Source organism: Excalfactoria chinensis, chromosome 4, assembly GCF_039878825.1.
Source record: "Excalfactoria chinensis isolate bCotChi1 chromosome 4, bCotChi1.hap2, whole genome shotgun sequence".
NCBI classification, from domain to species: Eukaryota; Metazoa; Chordata; class Aves; order Galliformes; family Phasianidae; genus Excalfactoria; species Excalfactoria chinensis.
Window position 1 is genome coordinate 2480586 of NC_092828.1, and position 20829 is coordinate 2501414.

The 20829-nt window shown below is 48.3% G+C and overlaps 1 protein-coding gene across 1 annotated transcript in view; it reads right to left on the reverse strand.

Annotated features, from left to right (window-relative positions):
- Window positions 1–397: 397 nt before the first annotated feature.
- The window catches only part of PTPRA (protein tyrosine phosphatase receptor type A), an 87064-nt gene continuing 66632 nt past the window's right edge, over window positions 398–20829 (reverse strand). Inside the window, exons 4-24 of the mRNA XM_072336851.1 lie at window positions 20462–20540; window positions 19697–20065; window positions 18219–18236; window positions 14951–15035; window positions 13993–14066; window positions 12441–12577; window positions 10488–10578; window positions 10076–10152; window positions 9169–9205; window positions 7806–7903; window positions 7536–7655; window positions 6374–6540; window positions 5497–5632; window positions 5027–5176; window positions 4829–4922; window positions 4222–4298; window positions 2655–2789; window positions 2396–2521; window positions 2007–2158; window positions 1702–1837; window positions 398–990 (exon numbers count right to left, since the gene is read on the reverse strand). Coding sequence (XP_072192952.1) covers window positions 916–990; window positions 1702–1837; window positions 2007–2158; window positions 2396–2521; window positions 2655–2789; window positions 4222–4298; window positions 4829–4922; window positions 5027–5176; window positions 5497–5632; window positions 6374–6540; window positions 7536–7655; window positions 7806–7903; window positions 9169–9205; window positions 10076–10152; window positions 10488–10578; window positions 12441–12577; window positions 13993–14066; window positions 14951–15035; window positions 18219–18236; window positions 19697–20065; window positions 20462–20540 — 2433 coding nt within the window. The 3' untranslated portion in view covers window positions 398–915. The remainder of the gene's footprint in view (window positions 991–1701; window positions 1838–2006; window positions 2159–2395; window positions 2522–2654; window positions 2790–4221; window positions 4299–4828; window positions 4923–5026; window positions 5177–5496; window positions 5633–6373; window positions 6541–7535; window positions 7656–7805; window positions 7904–9168; window positions 9206–10075; window positions 10153–10487; window positions 10579–12440; window positions 12578–13992; window positions 14067–14950; window positions 15036–18218; window positions 18237–19696; window positions 20066–20461; window positions 20541–20829) is intronic.

Genomic DNA, 20829 nt, shown 5'->3' on the forward strand with positions numbered 1-20829 from the left:
TTGCCCTCAGGGCTCTTCTTGCACCCTGGTTTGCCACAAACATTGAGTTTCCATGGTTGGTTGTTTTTTTTCTCTGGGAGGGGAACTTTAAAACTCGGTTCTTTTATACCTCCTGCTCTGACAACCCACATTCATTTTGTGTCCCCATTTCCAAGTGACATCAGCAGGTGGGAGAGGGACGGCACAGGCACCCCCACATCTCACTAACAAAGGGATAGAGCTCCTTCAAGGAGCAAAAATCCTCTCCTTAACCCCAATTTGTTTTGTTTGAAACCCCAACAGATACTGCCAGGTTCAGCTTTCCAATCCCAATGTGATGGCCTGACCGTGGAAGAGAACGCTTTCCCTCTTTAACAAAAATGGGGATGTTTAGACACATACACACACACAGAATAAGTCGGTTTGGTTTCTTTTCTCCTTATTTTAAAGAGCTGACCGGCAGAAAAATGTGAAACCATTTCCCTGCAGGTTTGGAAAAGCTTGTGCTTGTTTGCGGGTTATTGGTTCAGATGAGAGCCAGAATTATTCTTTTCATTTCTTTTTTGTAAAAAAAAAAAAAAAAGAGAGAGAAAAAAAAGAAATGATTTACAAACAAAATAACAGCCCGTATCGACTCTCCAGAAGAGAGATGGTGTGACAATATTAATCCAAACATCACGCTATTTAATTCCCCAATAAAACATTGGAAAAAAAAAAACAAAAACAAAAAGGAGCTGACAGTATCTGCACTAACACTTTGCTACATATAAAATCTCCAGCTAATATGAAGCTTATGGTACCAACCTCTAAAACAGTTAAGATATATACACATATTTTTTTTTTCTTGGGGGTTGGGGGGTATATTAACAAACAGAATATTACAAAATATTAAAGAAGGCAACTCTTCTGTCATTTGTTTCAGGTTTGTTGTGTTTTTCACTTGAAGTTGGCGTAGTCTGAGAAGGCGTCGATGTATTCCTGCACCACTTTGTAGCAGAATTCGTACTGTTCCTGCAGAGCAGACAGAGCGCAGTGTTAGCCCGAGGAAACTGACTGAGCTAAGTTATTACTGCACACCAAAGCACTTCTCTCTCATAGCACTGGGAAAAGGGTGAAGCCCATGAAGTCTGTCTTGGGATGGAGGCAGCTGGGCACTGAGTTCTGGGCATGAATTCCCATCCATCAGCAGCACCCAATGGAGGGCTTGAGGTGTGATGATGCCACTTTGGTTTTGCCTTACCACCCCAAATGGGGCTCCCAGCCTCCTGCTCAGTGAATGGCATAGATTCTGCTTCCCCTCTCTTATCTGAGGTCCCATTTTGAGCACAAACAGACTCTAAAAAACACCCGAGTATCCTTGCAACAAACCCCTCTTGCAAAGACCTCATCTAACCCTGCCTGCTCCTCCTCTCCCTGCCATGCTCATAGCCTAAGCCCTTATCACAGCCTCTCCAGGATGTTTTCAGGCTCCTGGAGCTCAGAATTCCAGGGACTCTGGATGTCTCCAGGAGATTCCTACAGCTTGTGTCAGAGTTCAGAGGGAGGCTGATGCAACCAGCCAGGCCAGCTCCCCTCTTCTGAACGCACCACAGAAGGAGGGAGATCCCTCCTGACCCACCTCTATCCCTTATTCTTTCATGGAGAGAGTAAAACTTCAGATGGGGAAGTTTACCTCAACAGGTTTGAGCCCCCAACTCATTCCTGCTGAGGTCCAGGGCTTACCAGTGTCTGCACCATATGCGGCCTCTGTAGTCTTAAACTCTTCACTGTCTGAAAGACATCGAGAATCCCTTCTGCTTTCACTCTTTCCAGGACAGTGCTCAGCGCACAGAAGGTTCCTGTTCTTCCTGCTCCGGCACTGGCAAAGAGAAACCAGAAAGTGAAAGAACCCATCCATCATGCCCAAGCTACGCCAAGGTTTGTTAGTGGTTTTGTTATCTCTGTGCATAAGCTGCACAATCAGACGGCAGCACTGAGGTGAAGCAAACCTCAAACCTCTGCAGCTTGAAGCTGCTCCCCAGGCTCACCTGCAGTGCACAGTGATGGGGTGGTTGCCTGACTGCTGCTGCTGCTTCTGCACGGCTGCAATGATGTTGATCATTCCCTTCCCATCGCTGGGGATCCCAACCTCTGGCCAGCCATGGAAGTGGAACTGTCGGATCTGTCGGCTCTTGTTTTCCTGGCAGAAGAACACAGCCAGAGCTCAGCACTGCCCAATTCATATAAATGAACCAACCTGCTGAATGCTTTATGGAAACCCACAGGAGGTGTGTGTGCTTGGGGAGAGCAATTTGCTTGGTATATGGCAGAGCAGGACACAGGAATGGGGAGCACGAGGAAAGTGGGATGGCAGGCACAGGAATAAGGCAATCAGAAGACAACCGGAGCTCCCCAAAGGGCAGTGGCTGACCCTTACCCTGGTGTTTGTCACCAGCAGGTCCCGCACTGTGTAGCTCTCGCATTCCTCCTCTTTCTTCAGCTCCACGTTGATGTCTCCATAGGACACAGAGCCATCAGATGGCCAATACTGGGCACATTTCTCCTGAGAAAGAATTGCAAAGAGAGACAGGGTGAAAATACACATTTTTCTCACTGCTTTGAAGATACACAACACTGGGAACAGCATTTAAGGATGTGCTCTGATTTCCTTTGCTGCTGCTACAGCAAATGCTTACCTGGCCTCTCTCCTCCAGCTCTGTTAACATCACTATGGAGCAGGATTTCCACTCCCAGATCATCCTCCAGAAGTCTTCTATCGTGTGCTGCAGTGGCCCTTGGCTGGCAATGTAGGAGTCCTTCTGGCGATAGCCCTGTGATTTCACACATGGCAATGAGAGAACTGGCAGCATGAGGGGGTGCATGCAGTCTGTGTGTGAGCTCTCCCCTCCAACTCAATCAAAAAGTGGCAAATGCAATCGATCAGCTCTGCCTCATGCAGACTGGAGAGTGCAGGCAGCAGCTTGGGTCTGCAAATGCATCGATGTGCTCTTGGCTGAGCTGCCAAGTAGAGATGAACTCCAGAGCACCATTGTGTGAACAACCCCAGCCTGAGCAGGGCCACCACCTGGCTTCCTCTGCCCCACCACCTGGCAGCTGAGATGCTGTCATGGTGAGACCTTTGCTTTTAGGGAAATGCAGCTGCAGTAGGATCACATTTGGCAAAGGAAGGTTTGGTTTTCAGTCCTCTTAGGACACTGGCAAAGTCTGAACTCTGTAGCAGAGCCAGCCATCGTGCCTAAGCTCCAAGTGTTACGCTTTTTGCTGAGAGTTTTGGGAAGAAGTGAGCAAAACCAGGCTCTGTCCTAAGTCAGGGTGACTCTGCTCCACAACAAGAACTGCTTCTGTTACAGAGAATGAAAACCTCCGCTATTCCCCTGTGACCTCGCAGCAGACTGTGAATGCAGATGCTTCGTCATTTGGCGTTTGTCATTTAAGCAAAGTTCAGCAGAGGCAGGAAATTGAATCCTCAACAAAATTGCTTACATGACATTTAAGCCTTCTGATCTAGATGCAGAACGAGAAGGCTGCTCACATCTGCGTTTTGTCACAAGCTGACACAGCCAGAGCACAGTCAGAGCACAATGCGGGGAGCCAGCAAGTGAGATCTGGGGGAGCAGATCATTTGGAAGGCTGTATCTGGGAATATGCTGCTTTTACTGGTTCAACACATAGCAGTCATCGCACTTTGAAGGCAAAAACACTGCCATTAGGAAATGAGAACAGGAATTGGGCTGGAAAAGAGCAGGTTTTGTTGCTATTTAAGCAGAGTTGTCATCACTGCACAAAGATAAATACTCGTATGAGATGGAGCTCTGAAGTCAACAGGATTACTCACGAGCAAAGGATGTGCAATCACCTATCTCCTCCTCGGAGTGAAAAAGCACTTAACCTCTCTGCCTCATTTCCTCTAGTCACCAAGACAGGTGTAATAGGATTGACCTGGTTTTCTCAAGGGTTTTGGGATCCATGTATTGCTCCTGAATTAATCGAGAGGATGTTTTCTGACCAAATGAACAGTGCCATAAAGTAATTATTTCCATGGCTTTGTGCGTCTGCTTCTCAAAGCCATCCTCAAACCTCAGAGCTGTGGAATTGGGACCAAGATTTCAAGGCCCTGCTTAAGCTCCAAATCTCCTCTACCTATAGAATAAGTGTTTCAGGACAAAACCTTCCTATATGAAGAAGTGTGAGGCAAGTAGTTTGCAGGGAGAGAAGATGGAAAGAAGATCCAAGAAGACTCACATCAATAAAGGAAGCATTAACGTAGTCTGTGTTTTCTTCACCTCTCTTCACTGGAATGATTACTCTGTTGAACTCATCTACAACAGAAGCAAAATGACTGCGTTTTGGGAACCACTTTAAAAGCATCATTATGCATGGCCTTCAGCTGGGAAGTCACCAAGACCAAGTGCTGAGATGAGGGAAGGGGAGCCCTGTGTCTACAGCACTCGTTTATGCAATAAAGAGACTCAGTTCTGCCTTCTGCCATGCCCTGATTTGGGGAGAGCAGGGCAGAAAGGAGGCACTGAGGACTCAAGGAGCAGGACCTGCTCAGCAGAAATTCCCTTCTTCCAAAGGCAGAACGCCTTGGAGAGGACGAAGCTGCTGAGAACCAAGCCATGGCAGGGGCAGGGCAGAACAAAGCAAGAATGCTCCAGAGTAGTGTTAAATCTGTCCCTTAAAACCCACCTCACCCTGACTCTGCCCCATCCTTGCATGCTTTCCCTGCCAAGGAATAGACCAGGAGGCCTCCAAAGGTCCGTTTCGACCTCAACCATCCCGTGTCCCCACTCCCACAGATGCCTCTGTCTCCATTCTTCTTTCAACCGGACAGACAGACACAACTTACATGGAATTATCTGAAGCACCCTGTTCTTTTTCATGTTTGCTGGCAAGTTGCCCGTTCTCATCTTGTCGTTCTGAATTTTGATGGAAGTGAGCTTCTGCAAAGGAAGGAAGGAAAGCAGTGACAGCTTGCAGAGCCACTAAAGGAAAAGCAAGCCCAGCGTGTGCTGAACAAACCCACCAGCACAAGAACCAGGCTCACCTTGAACTCCTCTTCCAGCCCATTGCTGCTGGTCCCTGGCACTTTGTTGTAGATCTTCTGGAGGTGGATTTCTAACGAGGTCACCTCCAGCTCTGTATCGCCGTAGAGATAGTGCTCCAGCAGTGCTTGGTATATGAACACATACTGCATCTGAAAGGGTCAAAGGGAGAAGCAGCGCTCAGGGATGGGACCTGGCTGCAAACCCACTGCCCAAGAACTTCCCACAGCCCCTGTAAGGGGCCTGAGACCTTATCTGCCACATGACCTGCAGGGATCTGACACAAAGCTCAAGGATAAACTCGAGATAACAATGTGCAGGACCTGACAAACAGCTCACCTCACTTGACACAGTGTTCCTTCCAAAATTAAGGATGCCACTCAATTTGCCCATAGGGCTGCTGCAGGTGGCTTCGCTGCAGGCTGGGAACACACAAAGGAAAACCACAGGGAGCATGCAGCAGTACACTTACATCTGTCTGTACCATCTGGCAGCGCTGAGCCCGGATCCGGCTCACAAAGCCATAAACATCCACCTTCCTCTCAGCATGCATCATGTCCAGCATGGCGTCGATGACGATAAAAGTGCCCGTGCGTCCCACCCCAGCACTGGAATGGAAGAAGGGCAAACGATCAGTGCACAACTCCACAGCAAGCTCATTCCAGCCATAGAACCATGGAATGGCTTATGTTGGAAGGGATCATAGAATCATAGAATGGCCTGGGTTGAAAAGAACCACGATGATCATCTAGTTTCAAGCCTCTGCTATGTGGGGGTTGCCAGTCACTAGACCAGGCTGCCCAGAGCCACATCCAGCATCCAGGGGTCTTAAGGCACGTCCAGTTCCATCCCTTGCTGTGGACTGTTTGCCTCCCATCAGCTCAGGCTGCCCAGGGCCCCATCCAATAGGCCTTGAGCACCCCCAGGGCTGGGGCACCAGCAGCTCTCAGGGCAGCAGTACCAGGGCCTCAGTGCCCTTTGAATAAAGATTTTCACCCTCAAATCTAACCTAAATCTCCCCTCTTGTATTTTAAAACCATTCCCCGCTGTCCCATCACTGTCAGACCGTGTAAAAAGTCACCCTCCATCTTTTTAATAAGCTGCCTTTAAGTAATGAAAGAAGGACCACTATGAGGTTTCCCCAAAGCTTTCTCTTCCTCAGGCTGAACAAGTCCAGCTCCCTCAACCTGTCTCCCTTGGAGAGTTGCTTTGGGCATCAGACTCCAACAATGCAGTCCTTTCTGCACACCATCACTGAGCACTGGAGCAGGGAATGCTGCCCTCCCCCATCCAGAGATGCTTTCCAGGCAAGCCAGGAGGGGCAGAGCATATCTGTGGCTGAGGCTCACCTGCAGTGCACTACTATTGCTCCTGCATACTGCGGGTTACACGTCTTCACCTTCTTTAAGAACTTCAGCATCCCAATGGGGGTGAAGGGCACCCCAAAGTCGGGCCAGCTGGTGAAGTGGAACTGCGTCACCAAGCGCTGAGGCTTCTTGTTCGTGACGTCGCCTACCTGCAAGGTAAATGTGTGTTCAGATCAATCACAAACACTTCTGATTTCCTTTCTTTTCTCAAAAGAGAGGGCAGAGAGGGAGCTACAGCCCCAAGGCTGAACTGGAAGGTGTAGGAAGCACTACCATCTGGAAGCTTAAAGGGCATAGATTCAGGCTGCAGGGCCACGTGAGGCTCTAAAAGCATGACATTTTAATTGCTCATTGTCATAACCTGCATCCTATGGGTGGCCTTGAAGCTGCAAAATAGTAGAGCAGAACATCACCCAGGTGTGAGATGCCACCTGGACAGCTCCAGCCTGGCAGAATCTGTGGCATTTCATTGCCAATGTGCCCAGCTCAAAAAGAAGGCACGGCTCCATTCAGTAATGATGATGATGATGATGATGATGATGATGCAGTAACCTTGTATCAAAGGCTGGGAATGAACCAGGCACAAAGTGAGGTCCAAGAGAGCCTGATCTGGCTCTAGGCAGCCTTTCATCAAGGCACTCGGTCTCCCTTGCATCAGCTCTTTGTTGCCTGCCTATAAGAGCATCAGGAAAACAAACAGAGTGACTAATCCTGAGCTTGGAGGATGTGACAGTGTAGCGACAGATGGGAAAATAATCAAAACCCAACGCATAAAGCACTGGATTTTGTCTCAGCTCATGAGATGAAACTGACTTATTTTGCAGGCACTAAGCGGCTGTGGGTGAGAATCACAGCATGGCTTGGGTTGGAAGGGACCTTAAGGATCGTCTAGTTCCAGCCCTCCTGCTGTGGTAACAACAAGCACTGGACGATTATAGGACTGCATTTTAACTGGCATCAACCAGCTTCCTTTCTTCCAATGCAACGATGCTGACAGACATGAAGAACGGGGTCCCACGTGTTGGAGGTGAGTACATTCTTGATAGCTCTCGTTAAGAACGGGGATGCTGAGGTCACTGAAGTGAAACCTTGAAGAGTGGCAGAGCAGCCACGGGCAGGGAGGGACAGGGCAGAGCAGCAGCACCTGCTGAATGCAGAACTTGCGCACGGTGTAATCCACCAGCACCGTCACATCTTCCACTGAAACGCGGATGTTCCCGTATGTCCAGCAGCCCTGATCCGGCCAGTACTGAGCACACTTACACTGCAGGGACAGAGAAGGGAGATGGGTAAGCTTCAGCACCCAACAAGTCTGAGAACAGAGCGCGATGAGAGCTGAGAGACCGCGTGGCTCAGCACGACCTCTGTGCTCACTGATGCCCACTGGACACCTGTGGCACCCACCGGTGCCTACCTCTTTCCTCTCCTTCAGGTTGGTCACCATGACAATCGTTGCTGTGTTTTGCTCCCAAATCATTCTCCAAAAGTCATTCACCGTTTCTTCTTTTGGTCCTAAGGGAAACGGATGCATCACGGTTAGGAAGGGGCATCGACTCCGCAAGCAGTGGGACTAAAACCCATTGCAGAGTGTGTGGAGTGTAGCACGCTTTTTGCCGATAGATGTCAGCACAGGATGCTCCTTGGGTGTCTGGGAACCCAGAGAACAATCATATCACACAACAGCAGAGTTTTTTTTGTTGTTGTTGGGGTTTTTTTTAAAGGACTGGATACTTTTTTTATGATCAGGAATTCCATTTTTAGCCCAAGAAGGGGAAACCAGACAAACAGAGCATGGAAACGACTTGCCCAAGGTCGCACTGGGAAACCGTGGCTGTCACAAATAGCATGCACAAGTCCTGCCCCCGAGCCTTGTGCTTTAACCACAGGATCCTATTTCAATATGGCACAGGAATAGCTCTCACTGCCTGCCAGACAAGGAGCTGACTCACCCCGACATCCCCTGCCAAGCCCCAGGCTAAGGGTGAGCCAGGAAGAAAACGGAGCCAAAGCTTCACCCCAGCCTGGTACTGCTGATGAGATGCAGCCTTCCTTCTCCAGTCAGAGCCGGGAGAACTGGGTGGCTGCACCGAGGCAAGCGTGCTGGGATCTCTGTGGCAGTGGCTGGCGACAGGCAGGTGCAGCAAATCCAACTCACAAATAAAAGCTGGGATTAGAGAACACTTCCTATGATTTTTCTTAGTGTGAAGCTCCCATGCCTGGCCATCTCAGTTTCAGCAGGGAAAGCTGCACGCACGATGGTGATGCTCTGCCTGGGGGCAGCTGAGCTTGGGAAGGCTCTGACTCCTGTAGCTAACAGTCCTGCCACCCCTGTGAAGATTATTACAGCTGAGTCTCTCTCCAAGGACACAAGCCCAAATTCTTAAAAGCTAAGGGTTAAGAAGGAGCATAATGAAATTGGATCAGTGTGGTGCTTGCTCTGACATAAATGATTTCTCAGCTTTATTAAGGAAATTTAATTAAGCAGCTAGCTAGCTACGTCTTGAGAGATCACAGCCACCTGCAGCTGTGGCTCAGGAGGAGGATGAGGCTGTGGGGCTGGGAGGATGGAAGAATCCTTCTGACACCATCCAGCAATGGGGATTCCAAAGACTGGGCTTCTTCTCCTTCCCCAACACACCCAGTAGGAACGAATCATTCTTGGAATGACTTGCCCAGAGTCTATCACATGGCACCGTATTGGGGTTACTTGCAGTTTCATAGAGCAGAAATGACCCAAATTCAACAGGGCAGAGCTACTAAAATAACTGAGCATTTACCTTGTGCAGCAATGAACTTGTTTTTCTCTTGGTACCCCTACGGAGAAAAGGAGAAAAAAGAAGACAAATGAAAGTCCAGTCTTTTTACTAAGGCTTATGAAGTGTTGCACTGCCTACACTCATGTAATTTGTCAGCTGTTGGCCCAAAGCATGGATGAGGTGGCAGCTCAGTGCCTTTCTGCTGGGATCATGTGAAAATCAGCATTAATCTTTAAGAGTTCAGGCTGTTGAACCCACAGTGGGTTATACAGATTATTTCCTAATGGCTTATATATTTAGTGCTGAAGAAAGTGAAAAAAACAACCACCCTTTGGGGTCTTGCATTTTGCATTCAGATGAATGCTGTAAAGTTAACACTGGACAAAAGGGAAAAGTTGGGATACATTCTCTCCCTCTCAGAAATCAGTCAGTTCATTAACAAAAGACATCGGCAAATGCACAAATCCTGCTGCCTCCAAGGAGCAGAGTAGGGCAGAATTACTTTGAAGGGCATTTTAGCTGTGTTGCTTCATTTTCTTTTTCTATGTCCTTCACATGTCCAGCCCTGCAAGCTGGGAAGTACCGGTGATTAATCAGCCACAGGACTCATCAGCCATTAATCAGAAATCCTCTGTTCCTCCCGGAATGGTTCCAAACCCTTTCCCAAACAACCGAGGTTTGGTTTTGCAGCACCCTGAGGAGTCTGAGAGCTTTTCATGATCATAGAAGTGGCAAAAAAGAGAGGTGTGAAGAGATAGGACTAAGCATAGACAGAAATTATTAGTCCCAGCCCTCTGCCTTGTACTTCAGTTGCTGGACTGCGTCCTTTTGGCTTCTTCCAGACTAAAGTTACATCCCATAAAGGCCACACACACAGCCAAACCTTGCTTTTAGGGAAGGCAGTCACTCAAACAGGACAGGCACTTACATTAATGAAGGAGGCGTTAATGTAGTCAGAGTCGGGAACCCCTTCAACAGGAGTCAGGTGAACCCTGGAATGATCATCTGGAGAAAGATGACAATTCTGCATTAAAACCAAAGCCCCACAGAGCTGAGCTGAGTTTCTTGGAGTGGAGCCCAGGCTTAGAGGGTTCCCAGCATACACAAGTGACTTTATGCCCTGAAATCCTTCCATGCTCAAAGCCAGGGAGATGATGGACCTTCCTTACACAGGGAAGTTCTGCATTTCCCATCTGCTTCATTTTCCACATCGTCCTGGCAGCTCACAGCTGCAGGGATTCCCTAGTGTGCATCTAAGGCTAATGCAGATGCAGCAGCCCCTCTGGACAAGCCCACCCTGGCAGTGCCCTCCCTCAGCCCCCAGCCCCACTAATACCTACAGGGCAAAATATTCACATAGCGGTTCTTCTCCTTGTTCTCCTCCTTGGAAGCAGCTTCACACGTGGCCTGAATGGGACACGCTGGGAGAGCCTGTAATGGCAAAAAAGTAAAAGGAGGGGGTTTTATGTGATATTTTCATGCATAAGGATGAGTCCCCCCGACCCACTTCCCTCACCATAACTCCTGTGCTGCTCTATGCCCCGACCCAGCTCATTGTGATCATTTGAACAGCCCAAGCTGTACCAGAGAGCAAATCCCTTCTCAGATGCAACATCCCAAGCCTCTGGACCCACAAACACGAGGTGGCAGCAAAGCCTCCAACACCAAACCCACCAACACAGGGTTCTGAAAGCTTACAGGGAAGCTCCTGCTGACATTTCCTCCATTACCAGCACTACTAACTGTGTAACCTGACCCAACCCCCCCTGCTCCAAAAGTCCACTGCCCAGCACCTGCAGGGCTGGGATGGAGCTGCACCGTCCCTCCCACAGCACCCTCAGCAGGGATCTGTTGTCCTTCCAGCAGCACTGGGGACCTCCAACTGGGGCTGCTGGAATCACTTGCAATGTGACCCTGTAATAGCCAGGAGGATGGCACGAGTTGCTTCCTCCAACTGGCACGACAACATGCAACCCAGGATCCAGGATTTATAACCCAAGTGATCACTTCCCTTGTTATTCAGCGCTCGGATTTGGTTTCATGGGCTCACAGCCTCTTCTGACACGCGGGGTATCAGGTTGTGCGACAGCTGGGGGAAGTCGACTGTGTTTTCTTTTTTAATCTTGTCATGGTCCTGCTATCAGCTTATCACACCTGGCACCTAAGGGTTTGTGTATTTGCAGACGGCACCTGCAGTGCAATCAGACCAGCGGTGGGTTTTCTTTCATCAATTAGGCCAATGGGGAATCCAGTTAGTTCAGTTCCTAGGTAATACGCTGTGACACTCCAGCCAGTAGTTAGCTTTATCCCCTGCCTCATCACTTCTGCCTGTTTCTGCACTGGCAAAATGAAACCATGCCAAGTTCAGCATCACAAGAAGTCAAAGAGCTCAGCAACATCAGGAAGAAGTTTCAGACCTCTCAGAAGAGATGATGCAGTGCTGTGGGGTAATGACAGTATCTGAATTACTGCCGAAAGGAAACTCGTCAGTGCTGAAGGCCAGCTGTTGCCCTCTAAGTGGTCATCATTCAGTTTCAAAGTTAACAGCTCATTCACATAAGTAGAGTTGTTTCAATGCCAGGACACGGCTTTACCAGCAATTCGTGTTGGCAGTGTTTCTGTCATAGCCCCAAGGAGGAGAAGGAGGAGGAGGAGAAGGAGGGGGAGGAGAAGGAGGGAAGGTTCTACCTGGGAGGAAACCAGCAGGCAGGGAAACTCTTTCAGAGCTCCTCCATCCCAAGGCCTCCTGGACACAGAAGAATGTAACCCCATGATGCTGCTTGCTAGCACAACTGAGAGCAGCTGGGTGGGACGCAGGCAACAAGAGATACTAGAGACCAGTTACGAGGGCGAAAACCTCTTTGTGTGCTTTGCAATAAATATGTACAAATCTCCAAGTGGCTTCGCCTTTGATGTACCAGCTGTTTTGTCTCTGCTGTTCTACAAAATGAGACCAGAATTCTTCTGCTGTGTGTCATAAGCTTTACACTGATAGCAGCCTGCTCGAGCTGTGTGATTTAACAAAAAGAAGACCGAGCTTTTCAATTCTCTCTCCATCAACCTCTTCATCTCATCAGCCATGAAATCGCTCCATGGCTGCAGATAATCACTGCCCACCCTGCAATAAACACCCATTGCTCTGCAGAGTAACAGAGGAACTGTATCGGTTTGAAAGATGAACACCACTCTGTACTGGCTTGGTTGTGTCCACTGGAATGAAATGGAGTAAACAGCCTCTTTACTCCCACCCATCCCTTGTGTTGCAGGAGAGGAGGAGAAACAAAGAAACTCACGTTGAACTCTTCTCGGAAGAGCTTGTTGTCATCTGCCATGCGGCGGTTGATCTCCTCCTCCAGCTTGTCGACGGGCAGAGGTGGGTATTTCCTGTTGGTGCTGGGGGACCTGGCGAGCAGCGGCATGCTCTGGGGCTCTGCAATGACACCCAGGGGTCAGAGTTGTCCCCAGATGCTCCTCTGTGCATCCAGCACCCATCCTCACAGAGCTCCCACACTGTGGGCACACCGTGTTTGGGGACTGTCCCTGCTCCTGTAATTGGCTCCTCTTTTAGGGCTGTGCATGAAAATTCGGGGGGTGCTGTGATAACCTGGAACTCTATTAGCAGCCTGGAGCTGAGCATTGCTCTGTCATAGAGACAGGATGCTGAAATGAGGATCAAGTCAGCAGTTCTGGGGGATGAACACCAGAGTCTGTAGCAACAGAACACGGGGTAATGGCTTTAAACTAAAAGAAGGGAGATGTAACTGAGATATTAGGAAGAAATTCTTCACTGGGAAGGAGGTGAGGCTCTGGTTTTGCTGCCCAGAGGAGCTGTGGGTGCCCCATCCCTGGGGGTGCTCAGGGCCAGGTTGGATGGGGCTTTGGGCACCTGGTGAGTGGAAGGTGTCCCCTCTCGGCAAGGGGTCAGAACCATATGGGCTTTAAGGTCCCCTTCCAACCCAAACCATTTGATTATGAAGACTTTGAATTCCCCCATTAACTTGGGAAGTTTGGCACAATGACCATGCCATAGCTCCCAGGTGAATGCAGTAAAGGTAGCTGCTGTGTTTGGTTTCTGCTGAGCGATGCCAGTGAAGCCAAGAAAGGCCACAGGAGGGGTTATATCAACACAGCCGAGGGCTTATGAAGTTAACACCTTAGCTTACAGCAATATAAAACTTGGGTAGGGAAGGTTTTAGCTGCCAGCATGAGAAAACATGGCTGATTTTCAATTAGTGCTCCCTTGTACGTGTGTGGTTAATATGGAAGAAGCGGAGAAAAAGGATCTGAACTGAGTCTGGTTCCTCTTCAGCTCTTACAGAATACAAGCACGTTACAGCAGGCTGGCACAAGACTTTTTAACTGCGCTTGTAATTTCTGTCTATCTTTCAAGGTTTTCATAAGGAAAAAACAATGCGTTCCCAGCTTTATCTCCACTGTGTTTATTTGGTGCCTGCAGTCAACATGAAGAACTTCACAAGAGTTTTATTCAGCTGCCAGCCTAATTTAAAAGGGGAACTGGGTGCTGTCACTGCTCTGGGATCAGTGCTCAGCTCAGGGGCTCTTCTACAGAGCTCTGTTTTCTGATGATTTCACGTGATTTTGTATGATTGCAAATGGAAAGGGGGGCAAAAAAAGCAACTAAATTAATCCATTATTAATGGATTAATAGTCCCTTCTGAAGAACGCTTGACGTGATGTGGTTTGTAAACACGCGGCATGTTTTGCAAGGGACCTGGTTTAGTAAACACGGTGCTGATGGGTTGATGGTTGGACCTGATGATATTTGCCAACCTTAATGACTCTATGGTGATTCATTTGCACCTCTGTCCCCACGTCGTGCCTTACCTGCATCATCTGTCCGGCCGTTGGGCAGGCGGAAGGAGTTGGAGTGACTCCCTGCTTGCTTGTATTTCTTGAACCTAAAGAAGAAAAGGGCACTGAGAAAGTCAGGAGTTGGACATCGAGATGCCAGGTTACCTTCTGGAATAGCAAACCCTCCTAAGGTTCAGTGCTGTGAGACGGGCCCCGAGCCAAGAGACGAAGGCAATTTTTCCACCACAGCTAAGGAAATTGCTGTTGGCTTTTTTTTCCCCCCCTTTTAATTATTTAATCATCAAAACATTGAGTAAATTAAAATGTTTACTGCAGGTGAATAAACACTCTCTTCCAGCTGAGCAGACGTGCGCTCAGGAGCTGGGTTCATTGAGGGCATCGTTTGGAGCAGCACAGATGCTTGGGTTTTTAACGTGTTGTCTTAGAAAGGTTCTGTTGTGCTGCAGTTCCAGCTGCTGCATCACCCTGTGTGTCCAACCAGCTGCAGCACCCAATGCCCTGCATGGCTCTGATGAGACGAGCCTGCTTCCACAATGCACTGCTTTGGTACCCAAGGGCATTGGGTCATGTTTGATATCACAAACGGGAGTGAAGGAATAATGCAGAGGATTTCATGGCTGGAGAGTTCTGTGCAGCTTCACCAGGTCCCTCAATCCATCAACCTGAGCCTTGGAATGACACTTTGCCTGCTCCTATCTGCACAGGCAGGACCTTGGTTAATCCATCCTTCTCAATGTCACTGTTTCACTAACTGAACAGAGAAGGAATAGCTTTATACTGAAATGAATAAGCAACAGTTATGAAATAACCCCAAATATAATTTTCACTATCCTTACAGATTTCTTTTTATAACGTTGCCTGTGTCAGGCTGGCATAGCTTAGGAAACAGAACAAAAAGCTCATGATGGAGAGCAACCAGTCCTTTAGCTAACCATCCAGTCAAATAAATCAGCACGAAAGCCCTTCTTACCTTAACATGTACAGCACAATAATAATAAATACTATGACTAGGAGGGAGGACAGGGCCACCATCACAGCGATAATTGGAGTCTCATCTGCAACAAAGAAAGAAGGGTGTTGGTAACTGTTACCAACAGCTATCCAAAACCACCCACTGCCATCACTTGGCCATTCCTCTACAGATCCTGCTTTAAAAATAACCCCCTTGTTCCATAGGGTTGCATTTGTCATGTCTGGTTGGACTGGATGACCTCAGTGGGCTTTTCCAACCTTAATGATCCTATGGTTTGGTGAAGACAGATACGTGACCTAAGGGAGCACGCTGAGATTAGATTAAAAGCTGTCAACAAGCAGTCATAACACCCCGATCTTTTCTAAGAGCTGTCTGCTGGGAAACTGTGACCTCATAGACGCAAACTGCTGCTCAGAAAGTTGTGAAAGGGGAGAATTGGCCACAGCAGGATTTTCACAGTCAGAACTCAATTCAAGTGCCCCCCAATAAAACAAACAAACAAAAATCGGGATTAAAAGTGCCCTACAAAGGCCCACACATAAAGTTTCTACATTTGTCCGAGAGCTCAGTGAGAATCCCTGTATCACAACAGGTGAAAATGATGGCCTTTGTAGGACCGTACAGATCCCACTAAGACAGCCATGATTTTTCTGCCAGCTCCATGCCCGGCAAGAAGGCAGCACTTCCACGCTACATCCTGACTGTGTTCAGCCCAGGGCTGAGGTTTGCTGGAGGCTCGAGTCCTGCTGCCCGTCCATCTGCTGCATCACTACGCAATGTCTGAGCAAAGCCACGGCCTTGGGCTCCTGCTCGGGCTTTGCTCCCACTGCACACACTGCGCCCAGACGGAAGCTGGTTGAAGACATCCCTTCGTGAGCGCTCTCTACCTTGAGGCTAGTAAGCATTCCCTGCTTTAGCTTTCTTTGTTGTCTGCCCCTCTCAGATACTTCTCAAGGGCATTCAGCAGCACATGATTTCTTGCAAACACATTTGGATTGGCCGGATGAAGTGTTCCCATGCTTACAGCCAGCTATTTGTTACCTGCCCCCGAGCTCAGAGCAGCAACGCTTGGAGCAAGCACATCACCCAGATGCAGCTGGAAGACAAGCCACACTAACAGACAGGAAAATGGCCCTAAAGGGCATATTTCCAGATGAATGTGGATAGCAGCAGAGCCAGAGAGGGGTACCTTCATTTTCCATCATCTCGCATGCCCTGCAATCAGGAGCTCTAGAAAAGTGGCTCCGAACAAAAGATCTGACTTATGCACAGTGATGTGAAGGCGGCGACTTACTGAAGCAAACAATAAAAAAACCCACCTCTCCCAGTCTTTGTTCTTTCCATCTGCATCACCCTCAAACCCAGCAGCGAAAAAGAAATTCATCTGAACACATTTCTGTCTCCTACATACTTGGTAACCATTCCAAGCCCTCGGCTCGCCTCTGCCATGCTTCATGTTCATGGTTCACGTTGATGAATGTATCAAACCCTCTTGCTGTAAAGCCCTGCTCGATGCCTGCCGAGCTTCCCAGCCATGGCATTGCTTGGATGAGGTGCAGGTATGTGGTAAGGATGAGAGACAGTGGCCTTAAGTTGCACCAGGAGAAGGTCGGGTTGGATATTAGGGAACGTTTCTTCTCAGGAGTGTTAATGCACTGGCACAGCTGCCCAAGGAGGTGGTGGAGTCACCGTCCCTGGAGGTATTAATGAACCGTGGAGACGTGGCATTGAGCGACATGGTTATGGTCATGGTGAGGATGGGTTGGGGTTGGACTTGATGATCTTAGAGGTCTTTTCCAACCTTAATGATTCTATGATTCATCAAGAGCCCACAGGACCAGATTCATTACAAAGCCTCCATTTGGTTTCTTGGTGGATCTCCTTCCCAGTAGAACTTGGGAGGTAGAAAAAGAAGGAGCCACAACAGACACTGCAGTTTGGGTTAAGTCATTGAGCTTGGAATGAGCTGTCTCCGTTTTCATTTGCAATTGGCTTGACAATAATTGAAGAAAAGCAGTAGGTTAAAGACATTCCCTGAGTTGGTCCTATCTCTATCATGGCCAGGGCAGGACAGTTCATTGGGATCTAAATTCCTGCACCAAAACCTGTATGTTCTGTATGAAGTTTCAGAAACAGCTACACGGGGCTCAAAGCAGAGGATATCCTGCTCACTTCTGAATCTAAAATCCAACCCAGATGCCACAAAATCAGAGGTAAAATTCACCTTGTGGCAAATCCAGACATCTGTTCTCATTCTGTAGGACTGCTGTGTACGTGCAAACCAAATCACAGCCCCATCACACGGCACTGAAGGCATCACTCCTTGAACAGGTCAAGTCTTAAATACCTGTGCAGCTTTGCTCCCAAGCAGGCAATGCCTTTTAAAGAGCCTGCCAAGGACTCCACAGTAAGTTTCTCCCTTTCTCTCTGCAATGGATTACACCACATCACCGCTAGCAGTAGCACAAGAACAGCTTACAGATGTCCTATAAGGCCAAGATCCTATGAGCTCCTACAAGGCTAAAAAGGGATGGGGAAGGACCTGCAGACAACACAAGAGCATCAATTTCCACCAGACTCCAGGTAAAAGCAGAGTGAGTTGGATTGCCATGTAGTGTACAAAGCTGAAACACCATCAGGACAACGTTGACAACACACAGAAAGCAAACAGGCTGCCCTGCTGTTGGTCTGTTGGCTCCTATGCTGCTAAAGCAATGAGTAATTGCAAATATTCTGTTAGCAACGCTGGTTCTCAGAACTCAGTCATTGAATCAGAGATGGAAAAATGAGTGTAAGTGCTATTATATTACCAGAAATGGATTTCTGCTACTTCTTGCCAATGAAATTAATGAGAATGACAAGTATTCACATCATTTGCAGAACGGGTCCTGATCAAACAGGGTAAGTCACGGTCAATAAAGACAATTCAGAAGCAAAAAAAGGAGAAGGACATTTCTTGAGCAGCTGCCCGTACCCTGTTCATCCAGCCCTGCAGAAGGCAGTGCTGATACACCCAGTGAGTGCAGCAGGAACTCCTCGGATCTCATAGAGGATATGTACAAATCGGTGCCGAATTGTTTGTTTTTGAAAAGCAGGAGCCCAACTCTTATTACCATATCAATATGCCTCTTCTAAAGAGCTCGATACGCTTTGTAAAAGCCGTTTTGAAAGCGTGTGATAAGGAGAGCTGTCTAATAGCAGAATGCTTCTGGAAATGCCTTTACTTAGAGCTCGAATAAAGAGTAATGAAATACAAATCTCTTACCTCTTCTGTCAGAGTTACCTGCAGAAAAAGAAAACAGAGGTCTCTTAGCAACCAGGAAATACACATCTTCCTAAGTGAGGATCAAAGACTGAAATAGCAACAAATGTAGTAACTGTCAGCGTCTCCTTGCAGATCTCTTTATTAATATATCAGCTCCTGAAGCCATGATATGGAGATGAGTTTCAGCTTTCACTCAGTCACAGGGAAAAAGGAATGGAAGGCAAGTTTGTAGCTTTACTGATTAGAAAGAGAAACCTGAAAATGAACGGCTTGACTTGTGGGTCTGTGAGCCGCTGGGAGAAACATTTCCTATTTTTCTCCTTTTCCATCCATTGAGCAGCACTTAATGCTTTGATGACTGCTTTCCAAATTTCCCATTAAGATGAATGGAAAAGGCAGCCCCTAAAACTCATTTTGTGCCTTGACAAATTACTTGAAATAAAGCGAGAATCAGCTTGGGCATCTGTTTTAGGGACTGACAGCAAGAGAAAAGCCTTCCTGCTGCCATGGCCAACCCATTGCAGCGCACAAGGAGTAACCAAGTCAGAAAACCTCTCGAGGGCTTGGGGCTGAGAAGCAAACTGGATGAGTTCAGCAGTGTTCTATGGGCCGTGAATGTCCTTCAGCCTCGATCTCAACGCCAGCAGCGAAGACAAAGAATGCCCAAAGGCAAAGGGTGCACTCAGCTCACAGATGTGAAAAGGGGAGCTGAGATCACCCCAAACTCGACAAGCCCAGAGGTCACCTCTCTGATGTGCCAGGAGGGTCACAGCAGGGTGACCATATGGACAACTGCTCATCTGGATCACTGACAGATTAAAGCAGCCCAAGGTAAGGGATAAAAACTGCTAACATAAGCGTTGTTGGATCTGCCGGGAAGTGTAACATTCCAGTGCATGGAACAGTCTGAACAATGCCATCTCTCCAGGAGTTAGATCTCACCTTTGGTTGGTCACCTCTAGTTTAAGCCTTAAATGTGTCATGGCAGGAACTGCTTTCTTGTCTCTGTGCTGGTGCAGTGCTAAAAAGCATGCCTTGAGTCCATGGCTGTTGCCAAAGTGCAAATAAATGCTCTGTGGAGCAGCACTCTGTAGCTGATCAGCATCCCAAAGTCATTCATTACTATTGCTTACACAAACCTGCTGAAGACCAACTTTTCAGGCAGTACCTGAAGCCTGGGTGCTAGCCCTGTATTGTGGTTCCAAGAAACCACAAAAGGCAGTGAAATTAGTCTGTGACAGAAGAGGAACGAGATTGTACAATCTGGTACACCCAACATCTTGGCACGAAGATGCTGCTTTCATAAGATTCATAGAATCACAGAATGGTGTGGGTTGGGAGGGGCCCTAAAACCCATCCAGCTCCTGTAGAACTCCTGGAGAACCCGTTTTTGGGGATAGGTTGGACTGTGGCAACACCAGAGGTCCCTCCAACCCCCCAGTTCTGTGATTCTGTGACTCTATGAGCACACCACCTACCATTGTGGGATGCAGAAGAGGTCTCTTGCGTCGTCACCGTCGCGCTGACGTTCCTCTCGGTCGTCTCTGCTTCCGTGCTGGGCAGCGCAGTGTGCGGGGCAGGCGGTGTCACGTTGGGTGGCAGTGAGATGGCCACAGGGGCAGAGGTGGGCATGGATAACCCTGGAGTGGAGGCGTTGAGGCTGGCAGTGGTGGCATTGGGGGAGATGCTGGTGGCTGTGGTTGTAGGCGGCTCCGACACCGGGATAGAAGTGGTCATCGGAGAGCTAACGTTGAGGATGCTCACTCTTGGCGTTGTCCCACCATCAGGAGTTGCTGTAGGAGCTTTGGTGGGGATCCTGGTGGAGGTGGGCACTGTCGTGGGTGGCTCTGTGAGGATAAGGAGCACAAAGGAGCATCTGTAAGTTCCTTTTCTGGTGGATTTATATGCTATAGATTTGTGCTGCTGTAACTACAAGCAGAGAAACAACCGACACATCCCAAGTCTGGGAGAGAGAGCACTTTGCACAGTACAGTGATGTCAGGCTTATAAAAGCAGCTCACGTACTATGATGTAGGGAAGGAATAAGGGTTAGTGCCCCTGTAAGAGAGGATCAACGTTCTCCATGGGAAAAAACCTGCAGGTCCCATCTATGAGCACCTACAGTTTGCCACCCTTGTAGCACAGCTAACAGAAAGAGTGAGTCACAAGAACAAGAGCATTTCCTCCTTCCACCCTCAAGATGATTTAGGGGCAGAAGAGAGGAGACAATAAGCCAGGTTTACCTGTTGTGACATTGTTAGCACCTACGCTGATCAGGCCACTTCCAAGCAAAAGGACAAAGAAGCACAGATCCATGTTGACCTGAGAAAAAGAGCAAAAAAAGAAAACACCACTTATTTGGAGCGTTATCCCAAACTAATTCACGATGGGGATGCTGCTGTGTAGAGCTGGAAGGGACAAGCAAGCACATGGATGGAGTCACTGTATGCATGGGGATGGAAGGATTTATCTGTGTGTTCAACATCCCTACCTGGAAAAGGAAATTAATAGGGAGTAACAGTTCATGTCACAGTGCACACACCAGTGTGCTATGATGAAACCTAAATGCAGTACACAGCAAGGAGCTGGGATCCTAAAGGCACAAAAGAGG